This window comes from Lepidochelys olivacea (assembly GCF_965140295.1).
Source record: "Lepidochelys olivacea isolate rLepOli2 genome assembly, chromosome: 7".
NCBI lineage: Eukaryota > Metazoa > Chordata > Testudines > Cheloniidae > Lepidochelys > Lepidochelys olivacea.
In genome coordinates this window covers 94,097,477-94,119,187 of record NC_140417.1, presented here as the reverse complement: position 1 = coordinate 94,119,187, position 21,711 = coordinate 94,097,477, and the positions used below count along the sequence as shown (strand labels likewise).

General features: G+C 37.1%; 1 protein-coding gene across 2 annotated transcripts in view; it reads right to left on the bottom strand.

Moving 5' to 3' along the window:
- Positions 1-735: 735 nt before the first annotated feature.
- Positions 736-21,711, bottom strand: part of MYOF (myoferlin) — a 116,431-nt gene continuing 95,455 nt past the window's right edge. The window contains exons 39-54 of one of the 2 annotated variants that reach the window (XM_084633627.1): positions 17,118-17,129; positions 15,758-15,856; positions 14,573-14,698; positions 11,512-11,667; positions 11,288-11,379; positions 10,114-10,284; positions 9,407-9,555; positions 8,998-9,137; positions 7,176-7,264; positions 6,988-7,083; positions 5,681-5,822; positions 5,179-5,278; positions 3,741-3,934; positions 2,386-2,495; positions 1,854-2,001; positions 736-1,291 (exon numbers count right to left, since the gene is read on the bottom strand). In XM_084633627.1, the coding sequence (XP_084489753.1) occupies positions 1,256-1,291; positions 1,854-2,001; positions 2,386-2,495; positions 3,741-3,934; positions 5,179-5,278; positions 5,681-5,822; positions 6,988-7,083; positions 7,176-7,264; positions 8,998-9,137; positions 9,407-9,555; positions 10,114-10,284; positions 11,288-11,379; positions 11,512-11,667; positions 14,573-14,698; positions 15,758-15,856; positions 17,118-17,129 (1,860 nt within the window). In that variant the 3' untranslated portion in view covers positions 736-1,255. Of the gene's footprint in view, positions 1,292-1,853; positions 2,002-2,385; positions 2,496-3,740; positions 3,935-5,178; positions 5,279-5,680; positions 5,823-6,987; positions 7,084-7,175; positions 7,265-8,997; positions 9,138-9,406; positions 9,556-10,113; positions 10,285-11,287; positions 11,380-11,511; positions 11,668-14,572; positions 14,699-15,757; positions 15,857-17,117; positions 17,130-21,711 lie in introns of those variants that run through there. The other variant, XR_014712358.1, reaches the window with a different exon arrangement.

Below are 21,711 nucleotides of genomic sequence, written 5' to 3'. Positions count from 1 at the left end.
TCATTGCAGAGATTTTCAATACTGATGCATTAATTCCAGCAGCTGTGATAGTCATCTCTGCAATGACAACACAAGTCTTGATCCAATTAGAAATGGGACTGCATTAGAAAACTTTGAAATAGGTTCAGAAGCAGATGTCATATCCTCCCAGCATTTGAGCATGTTCAGATGTATGGTTCCAGTATGGCCTGCTATAAATACAGGTTTGAATCACAATCTGGATCTGGGTTCAGGTCTGAATAGTTTTATTTTTTGGTGTAGATAGAGCTAGGCTGGGATATTTAGAATTTTGTTTTCTAGTTCAACTCATAGATGCAATTACAAGATTCACACTGGGGTTTGGGTTTCAAACCATTCTGATGTGCCAGTTCAGGATCATCTCTAAAAATATTCGTCAATAAGTTCATCAGGAAATGAATTGCAAGAGTGGAAATGGACATGAGTGAATTAGACAGAAATGTTAAGTAGGAGAGTTTTTGGTTTTATTTTTACCAGAGAGTATAAAGATATCAGTTACAGGAAGGATTATACCAATTAACAAAGATAGCTAGATTGTAAGCTCCTTGTGACTTATGTCCTCCTGTAAGTTTGTATAGTGCCAAGCACCCTGGCATTCAATAAATAATAACGCTTGCCAGTTTTGAGATTTCTCTCTTTTGTTGGTAAAGTATTTAATCATTTTTATAATGAAATTACTCTGATTGACACACTCAAAGTAAACAGTAATTTAGTATTGTTTTATTTCATTTCTATGCTCATACAGTTTGAAGTACAGTGTTCTAACAATGATTTTAATATAGCAATATTGTGACCTTTTCAAAATACAATGGCAGAACGCTATTGCACTTTTTATTTGTTTGGTATACAAAAATATAAGTAGTAATTGTTTTGTTTTTTTTACTAAGTCGAGACAGAGTAGAAAATAATTCTCAAAATAAAGTATCCATTTAAAAAAATAAGAGCAACTGGAGAATTTTTATGAAAAATCTGGTTTAAAAGCAAGGAAGACAGAATTTTACCACATACAGATGTTATCAAAGTCAAAACATAAATAGAACATGACTTTTTACACTAGTCATGACCCCATGAACCTTGGCTAACCTTGGTTAAATTCCTATCCCTTATCTATTTCCTAGTTGAACATATAAGAGAACAAGGTTAAAACCATGAAGAAGCAAGCCTTGCTGAATTTGGTCCACAGCCTGAGGTAAAACTACCTTATTGCTATTCAAACTGTAAGAATAAATCCTCTTCTTTAGATTGGGTTCACAATCTTCATTGATATATAATTCTAGAAAAAAGGAAGAAAGAAAAAATCAGTAAGCAGAGGCAGAAAAAATAAGCTGGACATTTAAACGTATACAATATTATACAGCGCAAATATAGCATTAAAACCAGATCAGAGTATGTTATAACTATTCTGGTGAAAAAACAGTTGTGGTAAGTTATTGCATAGTTGTTTGATCTAGTTTATAATGTACTGTATTTCAAATGAAAGTAGAACGAAATCCAGTGTCTCCAAAATATGTACTACTATCTGCATTCCTGCAACAATGCAACCTAGAAAGCACTTTTAAGGCACTTCTTAATTGCCTGAATCTTCTGATTAGAACCAATCAAAATCCTCTATCCATCAGTGCATACATTATAAATAATTGATCAATAGGTTGAAAAGTTTATTAAATTTTAAGAAGTTGTAGATGTAAGGGTCCAATCCTGCACTCCCCACTAAAACAGAGTCAATAGTTATTCTTGACTGAATAACGAGTGCAGGACTAGGTCCTCATTTTGACCTTAAAGCCAGAGTTATGTCACAATTGAACAACAACATAGAAACACTTAAAAATGCCTACCGGCAGTGAATATAAGAGTATCGCCAGAAACAAGAGTACAATCAGTAGGATGATAATGCCTATGAAGATCCATTTAAATCTGCGCCACACAATAAATTTCATTGTCTTGCATGGATTTGTGAACCAAAGGAAGGAAGTTTCTGGTCGGCTGCATTTTGAAAGGAACAATATTCATCATGTTAACAAACAGGGAGAGTTAAATACTTCAGTGCGAGAATTAATGTCACAGTTCAATTAATAATTAACTATATAGAGTTGAAAAAGATAGATAATTGATTTGTCTAAAAGACAGTTTCATTAAATTTGCACAACTATACAGAAAATATGTTGCATTTTTATTCGGATGCATATGGAAAGAACTGTAAGATAGAAACAAAATCGCCTTCTATCTATAAAGATTGGCAAATTACAGCTGACAGCTGACATCTGAAGCATCATTTGTCAAATGTGGCATTCGTAAACAATATTTTTTAGTTTGTATGTGGGTCTCGCAGTATCCTTCAAAGTAACTAAAGAAAAAAATATATCTCACTTTGGTAGGTCTAATTTGGGGTTCATGTTGGGTTCATCTCTTCCTTTACCAGCTGGCCTTTCATCAGCCTCTTTTTCGTTGAGGACTTCCAGAGTCATCTCAACTTTACCCTTCAGTAAATGAAGACATGTTAAACATATGACATCACATATAAACATTTTACTTAAACAGCATGTAAAGTGTTTGTTTTGGCTTTAAATCTCCTTGTACAGTTTTGGATAAGCTCCCTCTTCTTATTTTCCTCCAGTTGCTACCTCAAAATGTGTTTCTGGATTATGACAATGTTACAACATCCCAATCTGGAGTTAAAAATGTAGACACATACAGCATGTGTTTGGTAATCCATCCCCAGGGCGGATTCCAAGCTATATGCTTGGTTCATATCCGCAAAATGTATTGTTTATAATGTGAAAGAAAAAATTCAACTTTTCTTCCAATGACAAGCCCAGGTCTGTGTTTCTTCATAATTAATAAAAATCTCACCCTATATAAGGCTGCTGGAAACATTTAAAAAAAATCAGTTCAGTATTGGTGAATAGTTATATTTTCATCATCTACCTCATCCCAGTATTAGGGTTTATAGGCAAGTCATTAGAAAGAAGTAATCGGATACATTTGAAAAAGTCTGATACTCTAATCAGTAGAGGCCAGTGGTAAACATACGTTCGTAAGGCCTGAGCCTGCAAACACTTGCTCATATGAGTAATCTTGTGAATTCAGTTTTACTACTACTGTTTAGAGCTGCTCTTGTGCATAAGCATTTGAAGAATCACACCCTTAGCCACCTTTACGCAGTTAAAGGATAAAAATAGTTCCTCATGAGCCAGGTATAGTTACTGACCTTTACAGTTTTATTGGCCTGATGCTCAAGCAAATAGTCCGGCTTCATTAACTACAAATTATATTTGCACTGTCATAAAAAGCTTTGGTTTCAAGCTTTCCCCCTTACTGTACTCCACATGTACAAAGGAGCCAACTACTCCTAGTCAGACATAATGAGCTAAACTCATCCCTAGAATAACTTGAATGGCTTTAATGGGGATATAACCAGAATGTTTCTAGTTCAATATTTTTCTGAATTCTATGTGAGATTAAGAAGTACTTAATATTAAATACTAAAACCATTCAAAAGTACTTTTAAAGTACTTAACTTCCCCACCAAACAAATCTTCCAAACGTTCTGTGTGTATTAATACCCCCAATGGTCCATCTGTCTATAAGCTTGAAAGCTTAATGCCCACTAAAGCTATTCAGATCTTCAAAGGAGCTCAGCTGCAGGGGAGTCCAAGTATCATCGGAAAAAACAGGGAGTAAGCATAACAAGTGAGGTACTTTATACAAGGAAATAATCGTACTGCCAAAACACGCGAGCCGTCCTTTTCTTTGTAACATGGCCACCACCCCTTCATGGATTTCTGTTCGAAGAGTGAGACAGTCTTGGGAGCCTTGAGAGAGTTGTTTGCCTTGTATTCTGGAATCATGTCTATACTGCATTTTTCAGGAACTTTTGCTGGAATAACTGTGTTGTGTAAATCAAGTTCAACAAAACCTACCCGAGAAAGTGAAAGAGAAAAGCATTTTGTATAACACAGCTGGCCAAACAGCATAGTGGTTTCAGTCAAATCTTACTAGGACCATACATGAAATGACTTATCTGGTTTCAGTCTGACCCTTGTGGACATATGTTCTGTACATCTAAAACATTAAACATATGGTATATATGGTGATTTCTCCTTACAATAAGCCGTGAAGTAGAATAGCAAGAATGCTGCTGGCCAGGACTAAAGTGCATTGATCCAGGTGTATGTCTGGGAAGTGAGAGCCCTGTAAGGACTCCTAAACACACACACTGTTAGTCTTAAACTGGTGCTGTCAGTAAAACTCACTGGGCAGAATTAAAGAAAACATCACGCACACATCTCTGGTATTGAATGATATGATTTAGTACTTTAGCAGCATGAGAGAGCCAATTTTCAGTTGTGTTTTCAGCTCCTTGTAGCTGTTTGCAGCACAGCATAAACTCAGAGCATCCTGAGGGCTACTCTAACACGGTGCAGGGAGGTCAGCCCTGTGCAGTGTAGCAGCAGTATTGGAGATGAGCTTTACAATGCCTTTGCATGACACCTCCTGATCTGTATTCTGTGCATTCCAGGATCTGGCCTCAAGATTCCACTTGGGTTCAAGCAGCAAAATTCAGATCAGAATTCAAATGGCAGAGTGTTGGGGGGAGTAGTTCTGTAAGGAAGTCTGGTATACTGTGCACTGCACAAAGAGTCTGATTTTTTCAGTATGTTAAATAGTGAAGAAATGCTGACATTACTCAGCAGGAAATACCAACACTGAGATCGAGGATTCTGAAGAAGGCAGTCTTAATCAAATCACCTCTCCCTCTGAATGAACAATCTGAAGATATGTAAAGGGCTACATTTTCAAAGAGGGCCTCCACCCTGCCTCCATTTGTGTGCATGCAACTTTTCATGCACAAATGATCTGCCCATCCAGATTTTGCACGCTACCATTTGTACACACAATACAACTTTAGATGAGTGAAAAACAGCAGAGCTTGATTTGCTTGAAGAATTTTTGTGTCCAAATACCATCATTTGTGATGACAAATGATGGTGTACAAAAACTGCATGCACAAGGGGTATTAGGATACAAAAATATACGTGCACAAATGGACACTTGGTAGTGGTCCATTTGAAAATTTGGTCCTTCTGCTGCAACTTGCAAATGTTCATTTGTGATCTCTCACTTTCCAATGATGATGATTCTTAGCTGTGAAAGTCATACCTAGGTAGTCATCCAAGGAGAACTTGTCATTATCCCATATCTGAATGATCACTTTGGGTGGGATTCTGAATTCTGTTTTGTCGAGACTCCAAAAATGCTCCTAAGAATAAAATAATTTCTGTTAAAAACATCTTTAATGTGTTATGGATTGAAAATGCAAAGTAGCATTCTGATCTTACCAACAGATTTCATACATGTGGATTTTAGGACCCAATCCTGCCCTCGTTGCCAACAGAAAACTCCTACTGGGTTGGGAGTTGCTTCTCGTAACTAAGGACCGATTTGTACCCATTGAGCTCAATGGCAGTTTGCTTGAGTAAGGCCCATTGGCCGGTTCCCTTACTGTGCAAAATCAACTTACAGGGCCCAATTGTGCCCTCAGCTATGCACATACAACTCTTTAATGGACAAATGTAACTGAGGGCAGAATTTAGCTCAAAATGCTTTATTACAGACTAATGAGTATATGAATTCTTTATATTGAAATCTAGAGAAACCGCACCTTTTTAGAGACCTTACAGAGTTGCTCAGCTGAAAGATATTCAAAAGGGAAAATAAATCTCCAGTTAAAATTCCCTTCACCATCCAGTGACCTATAGTGCACATCTGTTTTCTGCTTATTTTCTTCATTGCCAGGCATCCAGCTGAAAGTAAAATGCAACTATATTTAACGGTATGCAGCTAACCTTATTAGTGCTTGTTTATATTGCAACAACATTTTGCAGTGATTACAAACGTGAGGTATAGGATTTGTATTGTAAAACGCTGGAGACTGATGCACACATTTTTGGCCCTTTCAGTTTGGACCCATTTCAGCAGTGTAAATAAGAACATCTAGGAATTGCCATCCTAAAATAACCTTTGGTCCATCTCTCCAATATCCTGTTAGTACTTAGTGGTAGCTGTGGAGCATGAGTCTGTTTATCCCTAATACGCTTTTTTCCTATCTAATGTGTTTATTTTCATATCTAATAAATGCCTAATCCTTTGTGAATCCTACTTAGCCATACGCTATGTCTACGCAGCAGCTGGAAGGTGTGATTCCCAGCTAGGGTAGATGTACTTGTGAGAGATAGCATGCAAGGTTAGCAATGTGACTGTGACAACTTAGGCTAGCTGCCCAAGTATGTCCCCAGGGGGTTGGGTGAGACTGTACTCCGGTAGCTAGCCTGAACCGCTACCCATGTTGCCACTGCTACACTGCTAATTTTAGCAAACTAATGTGAGCAGAGCTAGTCCATGTATGTCCACACGATCTGGGAATCAGACCTCCTGGCTGCCGTGTAGCCCTTGAGGAGATCTTATGGCAGTGAGTGCCCCAGATTAATTACTAGAGCTGCTCAGGAATTTGACTAAATTTTTTTTGTCGGAAAATGCAGATTTGTCTAAATCAAAACTTATCATGGAAATAACAGTTTTGATTAAACTTTCTCAAGTCCAGAATGGAATTTCGAGAGAGACACTCACCCACTTCAGCACCCTTTCCTCCATTAGCTGGTAGTCAAGGAAACTCTCAATAACCAGGATTGCCAGGTGTTAAGATACAGGCACCAAGTTACAGTTTTAATCCTTTCCCATCTGTAGACATATTTCCAACTAGAATCAACTTCCAGTTTATCACACTACTGGTTATTTAGTTAGGCTTTATCTCACAACCCGGAAGTTATACTTAGACCATGCCAGCGCTGGGCTTTGCATGTGATTATTTTATTTGTGGTTTTATTACAGGTACTGGATGTAAGATTTAGACATTTTAAAGATCTCATTAAATACCCTCACATGAGCAGGTCAGAGAGAGGGCACCCTTACCCTTTCACATAGATGTCACTCATTTCTTCCCCCGTGATACTTTTTTCATCCAGAATGACATCCTTTGTGTTCCAAATAATCACCCGCATGATGTACCTGAGAGAGAAGATGATTGGGGAAAGAGAGTGAATTGGCCCAGTCTGTGCACCAAGGTCTGTACAGTGCACAACCAATGCACAGCTACTCACTTCTTGGCTTTGCGGGGATTGATGTTGAAGGGAGGGCCAGGAGGTCCCAAGCTTTTGGGGAAAACATCCACCCACATCTGAAGCTTTCCCTGCATTTGTGAAGAAGTCAAGTAAGGAATTTTTGTTGGTTACATGTTTAAAAAACATGCAGGTGTGAAAATTCTGATTGAACCCCAGGATACTAGGCTGTGCAGAGCCTGAGATGGTGCCCAGAAGTCTGTAAGTGCCTCTAGAACTAATTTTAGCAGCAGTCCTGGGGCCAAGACCGTCTCCTACTAACACCAATACCAAAGTTCCCACTGTCCTTAATCAGAGCAAGGTTGGGCCCTCAGTTTGTACAAACTTTGAAATCATAGGACTCACAATTGCTATTTTGTTTTATGACATTATGTGGCCCTACAAATGTGCCTCATGTTTTAGAGCAGATGGCCTATGTTGCATGGGTAACAGGTCCCTACCCTTGAAGCACTTCTTAGCTAGACGAGATTATCTTCCTTATTAGTTTTAAAAGGCCAAAATGTGACCATAGTAGATTTCTGCTCTATTCCCACTGAAAGTCTATTTCATTGTCAGTAACCCCTCAACCATAACAAGAAGCGATACATTCTCTCCAATGCCTCTCATGAACGCCTTTCTTGGTGGATGTAGGACTTGCTGTATAGAGCACCTACTTGTAATTAGTGAATGCTGGAGAGTAAGGGCTCGATTCATCCCGCTGGCACAAGAAGGTGCAATTTAAACTTTGCTATGCCAACACGGGTCACTGTACTCTGAAGAGGATCCACTGTCAAGTAAAGTCAGGTGAATTTGCACCAATAATCCCCTTGAGGGTTCCCCTGGGGCAAGCCAGTTTTAATGTCCTCTGGGGGCTCCATGAGGGGGCAGAGGCTGCAGCAGGGATGGGATCAACCAGTGCATTTCCCTGGCAGTCCTAGTGGACTTTACATCTGAGGACCCTCCAGCACAGTCTACCCTGAATGAAACTGGCATAGACACTTGGGGTAGAATCCTGGCTCCATTGAAGTCAATGGCAAAATTCCCATTGACTTGAATGGGGTTTCACCCTAGGTGAACTGAATGAATGCGTTGTTAGTCCTTATTAGTACACTGTGATTCGCATTTCTCTCAAGCTTTTTATCAGACTAAATAGTTTGCTGTGAAAATAGAAGAAATTTTGCAAATGTTACTGGCACAAAAACTCCTCCCCTCCTTTCACTCCTACACAATGAAATTCACACACACAAACCTGGTGAAACAGCCTCTCTGGAGGCTTTGCAAACCATCCCCTTAGCTACTTTCTTGTCTTGTAGTTAGTTTCTTGACTGTGTGGTGGATAATCTGGTTGTCACTGTCATGAGCTCTATTTGTGAGATAAAAGATTTTCCAGTTGTGGGAACACAGTCTGGTACCGGCAGTTCAAACTAAGAGCCTTTATGGTTGCAAATTTATCAACCTGGTGGAACTTCACAATGGTAACAAGTTTGGTATCAATGGAAAAGGATGACTTCCAAACCACTGGATTAGGCTCACTCCCTTGCTATTGGAGTGGCACTCAGTACGGTCCCTGCAAATAGATGTTAATTCCCTTCTCCCACTCCTTTGGTGTGTGATAAGTCCATCTGGGGTGATCACAACAGAATAAAATTCCATTCTATGTAATCCCTTCCTAATGTGACCATGCCCTAGTATCTGGGCACAATACTACTCTGTGCTACCCTTTTTCCCTCACCCACCCCCAATTATAGTAGAACCATGTGCTATAAATGTAGGCATGCTAGCGTTCTGCATCGCAGAAATCAAAGGTGAAACCAGTTTATAGTACTTGTGAGATGTTGGGCTGGAAGGTGCTGTATAAGGTCCTTGACTCCACATGTTCAGGGACCAAGCCCTGGGTTCTAAGGATATGAAGGGCTAGACGCTCTTCACTCGGCCCAAGGTGCTGATGCAATTTTTTGTTAGTCTCTGAAATAAAAAGAAAGAACTGAAAAAGGGCTGAATTCATGACCCAGAATTGCATTTAGTAATTGACTGTATTCATACTTTTCAAAATCAAACAAACTGCAACCATTCTTGTATTTACCTGTCCATGCAGAGAGAGAATGCAAACTTTAGTACAAAATGTACTTGTTTTTTACTCTTATTCTTCACATTGTTATAATTTAAAGTTTTTTATTTCTGTAAATCTGTGAATTCAAAAGAGATAAACATGCAATAAATAGCAATGAGCTCACCAAATTCCTCCAAGGTGTAGTCTTGTCCTCCATAGTTAATCCTGCTTCCATTTTCTGAGAGGATAGGAGGAGAGTAGCCTTTAAACCTGGCTATATTTTGCAACATGTGTGTTGGTTTCAGTTGATCTCGCCAGGTATTTACACCTGAGCTTTTAGGAAATAGAGCACATCTTGGAATTAGTACACTATATACTGGTTTCCCCCTAAAAAATATAAAAAATGCGATAGCGAAATTTTGCCATTTGACTTTGCTGTATTAGTGAGGGTTTTATAAAGATAAAATTCCATTCAAGGTCAGTTAAAGTTACTCATATGTGTTGTTTTAAGACCCATCTCTATATATTGGGAAAGGAGAAATCGTTACAGCAAATTCATCTTCATGCAACTCATGTTTCTGTATTGAATGCCCTGTGTTTGTCAGATAATTGGATTACATGTTCTCTCTCTGTATCCACTAACAAAAGGCTGCATCTAAAGAAAGAATCTGCCTAAGAATGTGTGGAGTAACAGTTTTTGCAGACTCTTTCTAAAAAATTGCAGTTTTTCTTTAGAATGTAAATGATTCTACAGGTACACAAAACAGGTAGCAGAGAGTCCTTAGCATTTTCTATTACAACCAAACGATAGTGAAGAAAGCCTGGCTTTTTCAATGATTGGAGATCTTACTTTACTGGCACAATGTTTGAGGAGACAAAAGCGTGACTTACATGCAATACTGCTGTGGTATGCCACAATGAGCTCCAAAGCGAGAAAGGAACCTGTTCTCAAGATCAATGATGGTTTCACCAACTTTTTCATCACGAGTCAGTATATCATAATCATAGACTGAAATTTTCAGATCCTTCTCTTGAGGCAAGAAGCAGCTGAGTTCATACATTCTAAATGTACAAGGTCCAGTTAAATATTAATGGTCATGAAAGTTCATTTCTGAGAAGTAGTAATTTTTAAAGAAATTTAAAGAAATACCATTGGTGCTGATAGACCTAAAATTAGAGTTACCATTGCTGTTTTGCAGTGTGCCTACACACATTACTAAATCTGTATGTGTTCATATGAGTACTGTGGCTTTAAGGATCCTACCCATGCCTCCTGCAGATTTTTTAGAATCGTTGTAATCACATGCAGCCAGAGTTGGAACGTAGACAACAGCTATCAACAGTTTAGGGAATGCCCTTTAAAGACCCTTGTCTGGGGCCTGATAGCTACTTTGCAGAATTCACTGTTATTAATCCATGTTTTTTGTATGCGCAGAAACGTTAAGAGTTTCACCTTGCCAATCCGTAATTGTGATGATTATTCTCAGTTTCCTCTTTGCAAAACTTCTTCATCTAATTTGTGGTTTTGGGTGGCATAAATATCAAAACATCTGAGACATACACTCTCTTATACAAGTCACACTGTGTCCCCATCGCACATACTTTCTAGCAGATTTCAGATTGTTATAAATTAAAGAAAACTCACAAGCAATGTAGATGTCTATTAGCAATTCACAATATATATAGAGCACTTCTTTATATGTACAGTGAAAACACATTTACAGTCTTAAAAATTATGGCCAAATTGTTCAGACTTGGGTGCCTAAAGTTAAGTACCTAAATCCATAGAGGCGCTGAGCACATGCAGGTTCCATTGACTTCAAAAGAAGAGCAGGGGGATCGGCATATTTCTGGAGATGCTCAGAATTTTATAAAAGTGGGCCCTAATAAAGAGCCAGCATCCAATTGTGAATAGGGTGTCAGGGAGTTTAGAAAATACATAAAAATAAGATGAGTGCAGTGTAGAACTGAAGGTATGATGGTGACATGATGATTTATTCATGGACAAAGATTATAAAAACACTCTAGAAAACACCAGATAAAAAACCATCAGAAAATGAGTTACCTGCCAAAATCTGGGTTGAGAGTATTGGGAACATAATGATCCCTGTCTTCAATTACTTTTTTACTTAAGGTTATTTTTATATAAGAATCACACTGTATGGAAACAAGATGGGAAACAATACTGTTAGGTAATTACTTTTTTTTCGTGTGCCAATTTTTCTTGGTATCACTGAGTTCTTAAGCACAAAGTTAGCTCCTGAACCTCATAAAAGTAAAGAGTCTCACCAGCCCATTGTTATCCTGGGGTTGGAGAGCTAAGGCTCTAACGATATAAATTCGCACAATGCACTCCTGAGATCCGCTCTCTGGTAACTCACGGAATTGACGAGGAGGAACTGGTACAGCAGGATCATCTGATAATGGATAGATTCTAAAGGAACCCTAAAAAGAATATGTACCAGAGAATCATACAAGATAGAGACAGAGGAGACCTTTTGCTAGGTTTATCTTGTCCATCTCCTGCTTTAGGGAGGGACTGCTTTGCATATGCGCACAAAAATTAGATCCTGATCTTGCCTGTTGAAGTCAATTGGAGTCTTCCCATTGATGTCAGTGGGCTTTGGATCAAGCCCGTAATGTGTAGAAGGTTAGATCCTCAGCTGGTTTAAATCTGTGTAGCTCTCTTGATTTTAGTGGATCTATGCTGATTTACTCCAGTTGAGGATCTAGCCCAGTGTGTTTATGTGTATTTCACCATTCCAAAGATACCTCTGCTGGTTTCCTTCTGTGTATAAATCATACTGAAAATATTTTTACTAGGGCTGTCAATTAATCACAGTTAACTTGTGATTAACTCAAAAAAATGAATCGTGATTAATCATAGTTTTAATTGCACTGTTAAACAATAGAATACCAATTGACATTTATTAAATATTTTGGATGTTTTTCGATATTTTCATATATATTATATTCTGTGTTGTAATTGAAATCAAAGTGTATATTATTTTTATTACAAATATTTGCACTGTAAAAATGATAAACAAAAGAAATAGTATTTTTCCGTTCACCCCAGACAAGTACCATAGGGCAATTTTTTTGTCGTGAAAGTACAACTTACAAATGTAGATCTTTTTTGTTACATAACTGCACTCAAAAACAAAACAATGCAAAACTTCAGAGCCTACAAGTCCTACTTCTTGTGCAGCCAATTGCTAAGACAAACAAGTTTGTTTACATTTACAGGAGATAATGCCACCCTCTTCTTATTTACAATGTCACCACAAAGTGAAAACAGGCATTTGCATGGCATTTTTGTAGCTGGAATTGCAAGGTATTTACATGCCAGATATGCTAAACAATCGTATGGCCCTTCGTGCTTCGGCCATCATATCAGAGGACATGCTTCCATGCTGATGATGCTCGTTAAAAAAAAATTGTTAATTACATTTGTGAGTGAACTCCTTGGGGGAGAATTGTATGTCCCCTGCTCTGTTTTACCCACATTCTGCCATATATTTCCCATATAGCAGTCTCTGATGATGACGCAGCACATGCTGTTCATTTTAAGAACACTTTCACTGTAGTTTTCACAAAATGCAAAGAAGGAATCAGTGTGCGATTTCTAACTGACCCAAAGTTTAAGAATCTGAAGTGCCTTCCAAAATCTGAGAGGGACACAATGTGGAGCATGCTTTCAGAAGTCTTAACAGAGCAACACTCCAATGCAGAAACTACAGAATCTAAACCACCAATAAAGAAAATCAATCTTCTGCTGGTGGGATCTGATTCAGATGATGAAAATGAAAATACGTCTATCTGCACTGCTTTGGATTATTATTGAGCAGAACCTATCATCAGCATGGACGCATGTCAAATAGAATGGTGGTTGAAGTATAAAGGGACATGAATCTTTAGCACATCTGGCTCCTAAATATCTTGCGACACTGGCTATAACAGTGTCATGCGAACACCTGTTCTCACTTTAAGGTGACATTGTAAACAAGAAGTGGGCAGCATTATCTCCTGCAATGGTAAACAAACTTGTTTGTCTCAGCAATTGGCTGAATAAGAAGTAGGACTGAGTGGACTTGCAGGTTCTAAAATTTTACATTGTTTTATTTTTGAATGCAGTTTTTTTGTATATAATTCTACATTTGTAAGTTCAACTTTCATGATAAAGAGATTGCAGTACAGTACTTGTATGAGGTGAATTGAAAAATACTATTTATTTTGTTTTTTTACAGTGCAAATACTTGTAATCAAAAATATAAAGTGAGCACTGTACACTTTGTATTCTGTGTTGTAATTGAAATCAATATATTTGAAAATGTAGAAAACATCCAAAAATATTTAAATAAATGGTATTTTATTATTGTTTAACAGTGCGATTAATCACTTGACAGCCCTAATGTTTACCTTTATAATTTGTGAACAAAGCCACAAAAAGAGTGCAGAATGGAGTACATAAGCTGTCTCGGATTCGATTCCAAAAGTACACCTGACTGAGAAACATTATGGGTAAAATCCTGACCCCTCTGAAAGTCAATGGAAGTTTTGCTATCAACTTCAGTGAGGCCAGAATTTCACTTTATATGCCTTCATTATATTAAAATAGAGACTGCATACCATGTCCTCAGCTGATGTGAAATGGCCTTCCTCCATTGAACTCCAATTGAGCTAAACTTATTCACTCTAGTTGACAATCTGGCCTGTTATTTCCTTTAACTATATAATAATGTAAAATGTATTTTTAACAGATACAGCAGAATGGTTTTTGGCGGGGGGAGGGGTTAGCTGAACTTTTTCTTTTAAACCTATTATTTCAAAACCACAGTATTAGGGCAGCTTCCTGTCTAAGCAGTCACCATGGGAAAATAACATGCTTCTCAACATATGCCCGTGCAGCATTGGTCCTCTGAATTAACATGCAAGTATCTCTGGAGGAGGGGGATATATGCTATGTTGTTCCCCCACTATGCCACTGAAAGGAAAGGGCCTGATCCTTAGAGGCTCTGAGTACCTGCATTTTCCACTCAGGCAAACATTCCTATTTAGCAAGGCACTTATACACATGGTTATGTCCTAAGGAAGTCAGTGGGACTTCAGCAAGCTCAAAGTGTTTTGCTGAATAGGAATGTATTCAAGCACATGCTTCAGTGGTTTGCTGAATCAGAGTTTGAGTAGGAGTGGTGGGTGCAGCGCATCTCTCAGAATCAAACAGAATGTGTCTGGCACAGGAGTAGTCTCAATGTATTTGCAAGTGATACATTCAAAGGGCTACATCCAGCATTTGGTTACTTTTTCATTTCTGGTACAACAATAGGATCCCCCCCTTTTTTTTTTTTACCTTAAATTCTCCTACCACTGAAGGGTCATCATTGTCCTCTGATTTGCCTCTGTACAGCTTAAATGTATCACAGAAGTCTGTCAGGCCCTGAAATTCAGGTACATTCTCCAATTCACAATCATATACCTAAAGTAAAATTGAAGTGACATTTAAAAATTTAACACATTCACCAGGTCCATTAAATAGCTCGCGTCGTTTTGGTGTAGCAAAGCTGTACTCCACTTAGGAGATGTTAGGGCACAAAACCATTCAGTATTATTTGCACTCTTACCTCTTTACAGGGGGAGAAGAACAGAATCTATTTGGAAAATGTGAGTTGTTTCTCGTGCTGCCAATCCCCACTTGTGTCTTAATCAAAACCTGAATCAACTGCATTCCACAACCTCAAACTCACTTGTGCCCCCATAGGTGTATACATGAAAAAGTGGGAGTGGTCTTAGGATATTTCTGGCTCCAACTTACACCAATGCACCAAGAAAAATATTAATTTAAACATACAGAACTGCAGACTCCATCAATGTGCTTCTGAGCATTTCTCCAAAGAAATCAATGGTAAAACTCCTATTGAGATCAATGGTGCAAGATCAAGACATTAATATCTGTGTCTTGTCAATAAAGGAAAAAACTGCAAGACCTTTCTGGAACACCTTTTACTCCCTTCCCCTCTCCTCCTCACATGCCCTTTGGCATAAATAGTGACAAATTTGATCTGGGAAGAGTCACAACTTTCCTTACTAATATTAAAATCAGAAGGATATTAAGGGTCTTATCTTTATCTTGGCTTCCGCATGCCCAAAATAATTACAGGCAGTTATGTGCTTGCATTTATTTGTGGTTGCGTCTGGTATTGACATACTTAACTATTTATAAACCAACATATCAGGTAGATAGACATCTATATGTCTCTTGTTTTGACCAGGTGAAAATGGGAGATTGACTCCAATCCATTTAGGGGCTGTGCAAAAACCACCAGTTTCACTGTTCAAGTTCTGTTATGCACAGCATAATATTTTGGAGAGAAGGCAGATGAAACTTACGATGAGGTTGGATTGCTTACAATTATGGCAATGTGAAAAGACAAGACTTGTTTTGGAGACTAACAATCACATAAAAATAATTATATGTCAAAAAGAGAGAATATTTTGACCTACCAAAACACGTCCCTTCAATTTTTTTATATAGTACCTTTAAAGTGTCATATCCTTTTTGAATATATTGTCCACATTTTTCATGCTCTCCTGTTGAAGCGTAAAATTTGCTCCACCAATCAACAGTTTCTTCTTCCTTAAAAAAAGAAAAATCCATTTTAGTAGTAGACAAGAATGAACTCCAGTCTCTTTCTATCATCTATAAGACAGATGCAATGACTAATTAAATGTATAACAAAAACTATTATTCAAATAATAATAAAGGTCTGAATCAAAAAGAGAGCAATGAAATTTAAAGTTAGGGCTAAACTGTCTGTCTTAACGCATAGGAATTACAATACCGGATCTTACCAATGGTCTGTCTTGTCTAGCATCCTGCCTACAGCAGCACGTACTACTTGGTCTGGCCCTTCTTCTTGAATATGTACCTCGCCACAGCAATCTATGCGTACTGGCTATTGCAATGAATTCTAGATACTGTGGTGACTCACTCTCCTTCAAATTACATACATTTAATTTATTCATAATACCTAGAGTAAACAGGTCATAAAATTCTTTTGTATGGGAGTTAAATACATCAGTCCGGAGACTGGTAAAACTCCCATTGATTTCAATAATACTGATACAGTTAGAATTATATTGGTCCAGATCCTCAGCTGGTTAAATTGGTATCACTCCACTAAAGTCAATATAGCTATGCTGCCTTTACACTTGCGGAGGATCTGGCCTATTGACTTCAAGGGGAGTTTTGTCAGAGTAAAGTCTACAGGATATGCCCATTAGGAAGGAGTAGTGAAACCATCAATGAATTCTGGAAACTATTACCTCCCTCACTTTTCTTTCCCCTTATACTTCACAACAGTGTGCAAAAAAAAAATGTATATTGTCCTAGTGCTGCACCATTATAGTGAGCAAGGAAATAATTTTAACAGTTTCTTTCAATTATTTTATCAGTATCTTATCATAGATATGTTGTGTATCTAACTCTATAGGGATTAGACAGTGAAAGTCACCTGTTATTTCTAAAAAATAATCACTCAAGAAAAAAATGTAGGTAGTATTATGTTTACAATGAATAAAAACTATGAAAAATACGAAAGGATTGTGGCATTTATAGAAGTGATTAGTGTTACTCAAATCAACAAATCTGTTTTGAATAACTTTTGGACTATGTGGAAGCTTACATTTCCATTTTGCATAATTTTCCTAAATTTTTCATTCTGGTCACAAAGTGCAGGCAGCATTTTATTTTGATGTTTTTCAAAAGTTACAAATCCCTCCTCCACCCCCTTAAAAGTACCAAAGCCAGAATACAAAGTTAATGTACTGGTTTCTACCTGGAGCTTTGACCTACAAGAAAGCACTATGCCATTATAAATAAAGAACATTGTAATTACCTTTTCTGTAAGCTGCTCATAAGGATCCGTTCATAAAAAAGAGCAAAACAAAAAAAGAGGGTAAATAAAAAACAGGGTTTATAGTGTTTTACATTGGGGTCAGGTGATAAAGAAGGAAAATTCAGTTTTCATATATAAGTTTTATATTTCACAACATGTTTAACTTACTTATTTAGGAATTATTCAGACATGATTTGTTGCTTTATTTGTTGAACTATAGTATTTATTACATACCCAATGAAACGTTGAAAGTTGTCAGAATTGGGGAATTTATGTTTTGGTTCTTGTAACAATATTTAAAAAACTAAACAGAGAAAATGTGTGAGAGTGTAGTTATACTCTCGTGGGACCCAACACAGCATTCCTCTCACACCCACTTTCACTGATTTGTTTTGGGTGTGCAAGGAGGAGTGCAGGATCTGGCCCATACTTTGCTTGGTTGGTTCACTTACAAGTGGGTCCAGGACTATATCTAAATCAAACGTAATGATTTTTAATTCCATGGAGATTTTGTTCCAAAGGATCTTCACACACACACACACACACAGTAATTTGGGTTGTTTTGCTCTTTTTGAAGACGCTCATATTTTACTCCGTACATGATTATAAAATAGTTGCTAATGCTCACAAGTCTTTTTGTTTGTCTTTTTATTGCCAATTTGCAGCTTTAAAAATTGTGGACAATCTGGAGTCTGAAAAAATGTGAAGAATTATAAATACTTGCAACAACTTTCACAATCGCAAAATTAATTATATAATTTACATTATGAATAAGAATTTTCCATGAAGAGCAAATACTGTACCAGACTTATTTGGAAGCAATGATTACCGCTAGTGATTTTCTGTGTTTATATCACCCGTTGTGTTCTAATTTAGAGGTATTATAATTAGACTGTTGTGCAAACCAAAAGAAATCCAGAAAATAGCAGGTCAGTATACACACCAAATGAACTACTCAAAATTCCTCATTTCTATCATGAAGGTAATTATCCTGTTTGGATATTAAAATGTACTGTATTTCAGTCATCATGGCTAACTTTAAGATAAAATCAGAAGTATCCCATGGCAACAAATAATTTCATACTTGTATGAGGATTTATGACAACTTCTAAAGGAGCAGTTTCCCCTCAAACTCTGATTACCTGTCTGTTCACCTACAGGTATGTAATAAATTTAAAAGACCTTGCATTTTTTAATCTACATTTTTTTCCATTAGTTCACAATGTTGAAGATAGATGAATGAGTTTTTCATGGAAACAACTTTGTTTGCATTGCTGTGCAACAAGCTTCATTCTTAACACTGAATTAGGGGGTTTACCGCAAAACATAATTATTTATGGTCTCTGAATCTTTCAGTAGAACGTAATGTTCAAGGTGCTGACTGGTTTAAGACTAATTTTTTTTCCTGATATACCTTCAAATGTCTTTTCAAACAATATTTTTCATAGCTTTGAAAAATGTTTAAAATCCAAATCCCACAAATCCCCACCACAAACTGTAAATATGATCTATATTTTGGATGCTGTAAAATTATTAAGCAGTGTTCATTCATAAAATGCCAGTGATTTAGGCTAAAATCATTATAAGATAAATTGAGATTTTGGAGAGAAATAGTCACATGGCAAAGACCAGATAAAACAATTTACCAATTTCTTTAGCTATCCAATGACCTCATTATATATTGTTATAAATGTTCTTTCCTAACAAGTATTAAACTGCTATTTATTTATCTGCTCCAATTTATGGAGACCCTGTACTATCAGCCACAGTTGAGTCTTAGCAAGGTAACAGAATTATGTTTTTATTTACTGTTTAATCAGTATGTTTTCCCCTGGAAAATCTAATTTTAAACAAAAGTCAAATATTGGTAGTAGGGCTAAACAAATCAAATTCTGAAGTGTAGATATATGACATGTAAAGGAACTGTTACTCCCTAGTAATTGTAAATATGCTATTATACATGATATAAAAGCATCCTTCACTCCAAAATCTCTCTACAGAATTATCAAAAGAGAAGTGAAAGCCACATGACCAAGGCACCTAAATCCCCACTTTGGTTATCTTCATGCATTAGCTTCATACATACATGCACTGCTGTTGGAGAAGCCATTTTGCCGAGTGCGGTTGACATACTGCTTAAGCACTGGAAATTGGAATGTAATTGATGAAATTTCTACATCTGTGCCCTTAGTGTGTTATCTGCACATCATATATGCTTTCCAAAAATGTACTTTTAATTCTTCTAAAGAGTCCTTATAGCATATGGATGCTATTAGTGAATGCAATGCAATATTACATTTACTAAATTGATGTCCAATTCTAAAAAAAAGTTGTCGAGAACACTGTATAATATTTATAAGTTTTTCCTTCTATGCGTGAAATCCTGGCCCCATTGAAGTCAATGAGAGTTTTGCCATTGACTTCACTAGGAACAGGACTTTTACCCTAGGCATCTATTTTGTATATAATTATTAACTGACACAAAAGATTTCCAATATGAATTGGGAATTTGGAAAGTATTAACACGATTAGAACAGAAGGCCTGTTTTGTTTCTGCTATTTTATGTTAAACATCAAGTCCTTATGTGTGAGAAAATAGAATATAGGATAATGCATTATTATGAGGTCTCTAAATGAGTCCACCCTTTCTGACATTAAGATCCTGAATGAGTAGTGAAAAAAGAAGATAGATTTGTACAGTACATTCAATGAACACATTAGAAATACGGCCAAGCCACAAAATTTGGATCTGAGTTTGAACTTTTTCAAAGTTCTGGAGTGTTTTCATTGATGACCTTTGTAACATTAAAAAAAAATCTTCACTTCTGTAAAGGCAAAGGTGGAGTCACACAAACCAACAAAAACAAATTAAATTCCAAAGCTGTTGACTTATGCCTAAATTTAATATGGATGTGCATAAGAAAAAACACAAAGAGAAAAAGTTCCTGTATGTTTGAAACATCTGGTTTCCAAATATGAATTTTATCATTCTGCTTTTATTTTTTAAGAAAAAAAAAAACTATCAAAATTCTGGATGAAGAATTACATCTTAATTTACATCTGTACATTTGTACAATTTAAAAAACCCCAACACCCTTTAAAAATATTGTTTGGTTTGTTGGTTTTTAAAGAAATTTGTTAATTAAAAGCATCTGCAATCAGTAACTTTTGAAAAAACCTGCAAGCTAAGGGACACATTTTGCAAACCTAAAATCAGGGGGATTTTAACAAAGTCCGAACTTTTGTAATTGAATTATAAATACCTGTAAAATAAGGTTTTATGATGGGATTGCTGAAAGAATCAGAACAGTACTTTGAAGAAATCCACAAGACAGAATAGAAAAAAATATACATGATGCCCTGGGCAGCAGAAATGTTTCACTTAATATGGATTTGGGATGGCCACAGTACTCAGGAGGTGGCAAAGCTATGACTGAGATACACCTCCATTCCAAACAGCATCAATATATCCTTTATACCATGGTCTCGATTCTCTACTACTTCCAAAGGGGAAGAAGAGAGCCAGTTGGGGCTCCCTGATTCACGGGTGTCAAACCCCAGTGGCAACTCAAATTTACACCAATGGAGGATTGGGCAATGCTTTACCATGCCCCCTCAAATCACCCCACTACCACTACCATCAGACGGCACTCCCTTCCCCTAATGCCCAAGCTGAGGGTGGAGGGGAGGAGGCAGTTAGTGCAGAAGGAGGCAGAGTTCCCTTGTGTAAGGGGAATGTTGGCTATCTCTGGCTGGTTCAAGGTCGTTTTGCACTGCATAAAGACCTTAGCTGATCAGAGAAATTCCTCCCCCTGCATTTTGTTTAATGCACTTATTTTTAAAATATTTGGAAAGCATTACAATTGTTAATTGGTACTATATTTTGCATGCCTCTCCCTGCTTCTTCTTTTGCCTTGCATCTACAAATCTGGCATCTCCTGAATGTCTCACCAAAAACTTTAAGCTTAGTGTGGCTAAAATTAAAAATTGTCACTTATTTCTTCCTCCAAACCCGCGCCTTTTCCTGCTTTCTCTCTTACTGCTGATAACATCATAATCCTCTCTGTTGCTCAGAAAATAACCTGGGGACATCTTCGACTCCTCTCTCTTTCTGTTTCTCACATCCATAGTGCAACCTTCAAGCTAAATGAGGTAAAATATTTTAAAATGGAAACAACACAGAAAACTCAATATTTTGGTATTTTGATTTACCTGGTCAGCCATATGCAAACTACAAATGGTTTCCAGAGGTGACTGTGTCAGTGAATGGACTCAGCCTCACACTACTTCTAGCCAAATGGAAAAGTTGGACAATGGACTGAATGTATACTCTTAGCTGCTTGAACATATTGATACATCTATTGTCTGGCAGCACTCCTGGTATGCCTGTGATAAACATCTGCTGCTTTCACTGGCACTGTTTATATAGCATAATTACAGAGCAGCTACGCTACATAAAAGACAAAAGGGGATTGCACAGAGAGGGATCCTCCGTAAAGCAAGAAAAGAAGCATTTCAGCAAATATAATGCACATCATAACTGCAAACCCCAATGACAAAAGAAAAAAGGTAAATAAGCAGAGAAGCATATGTT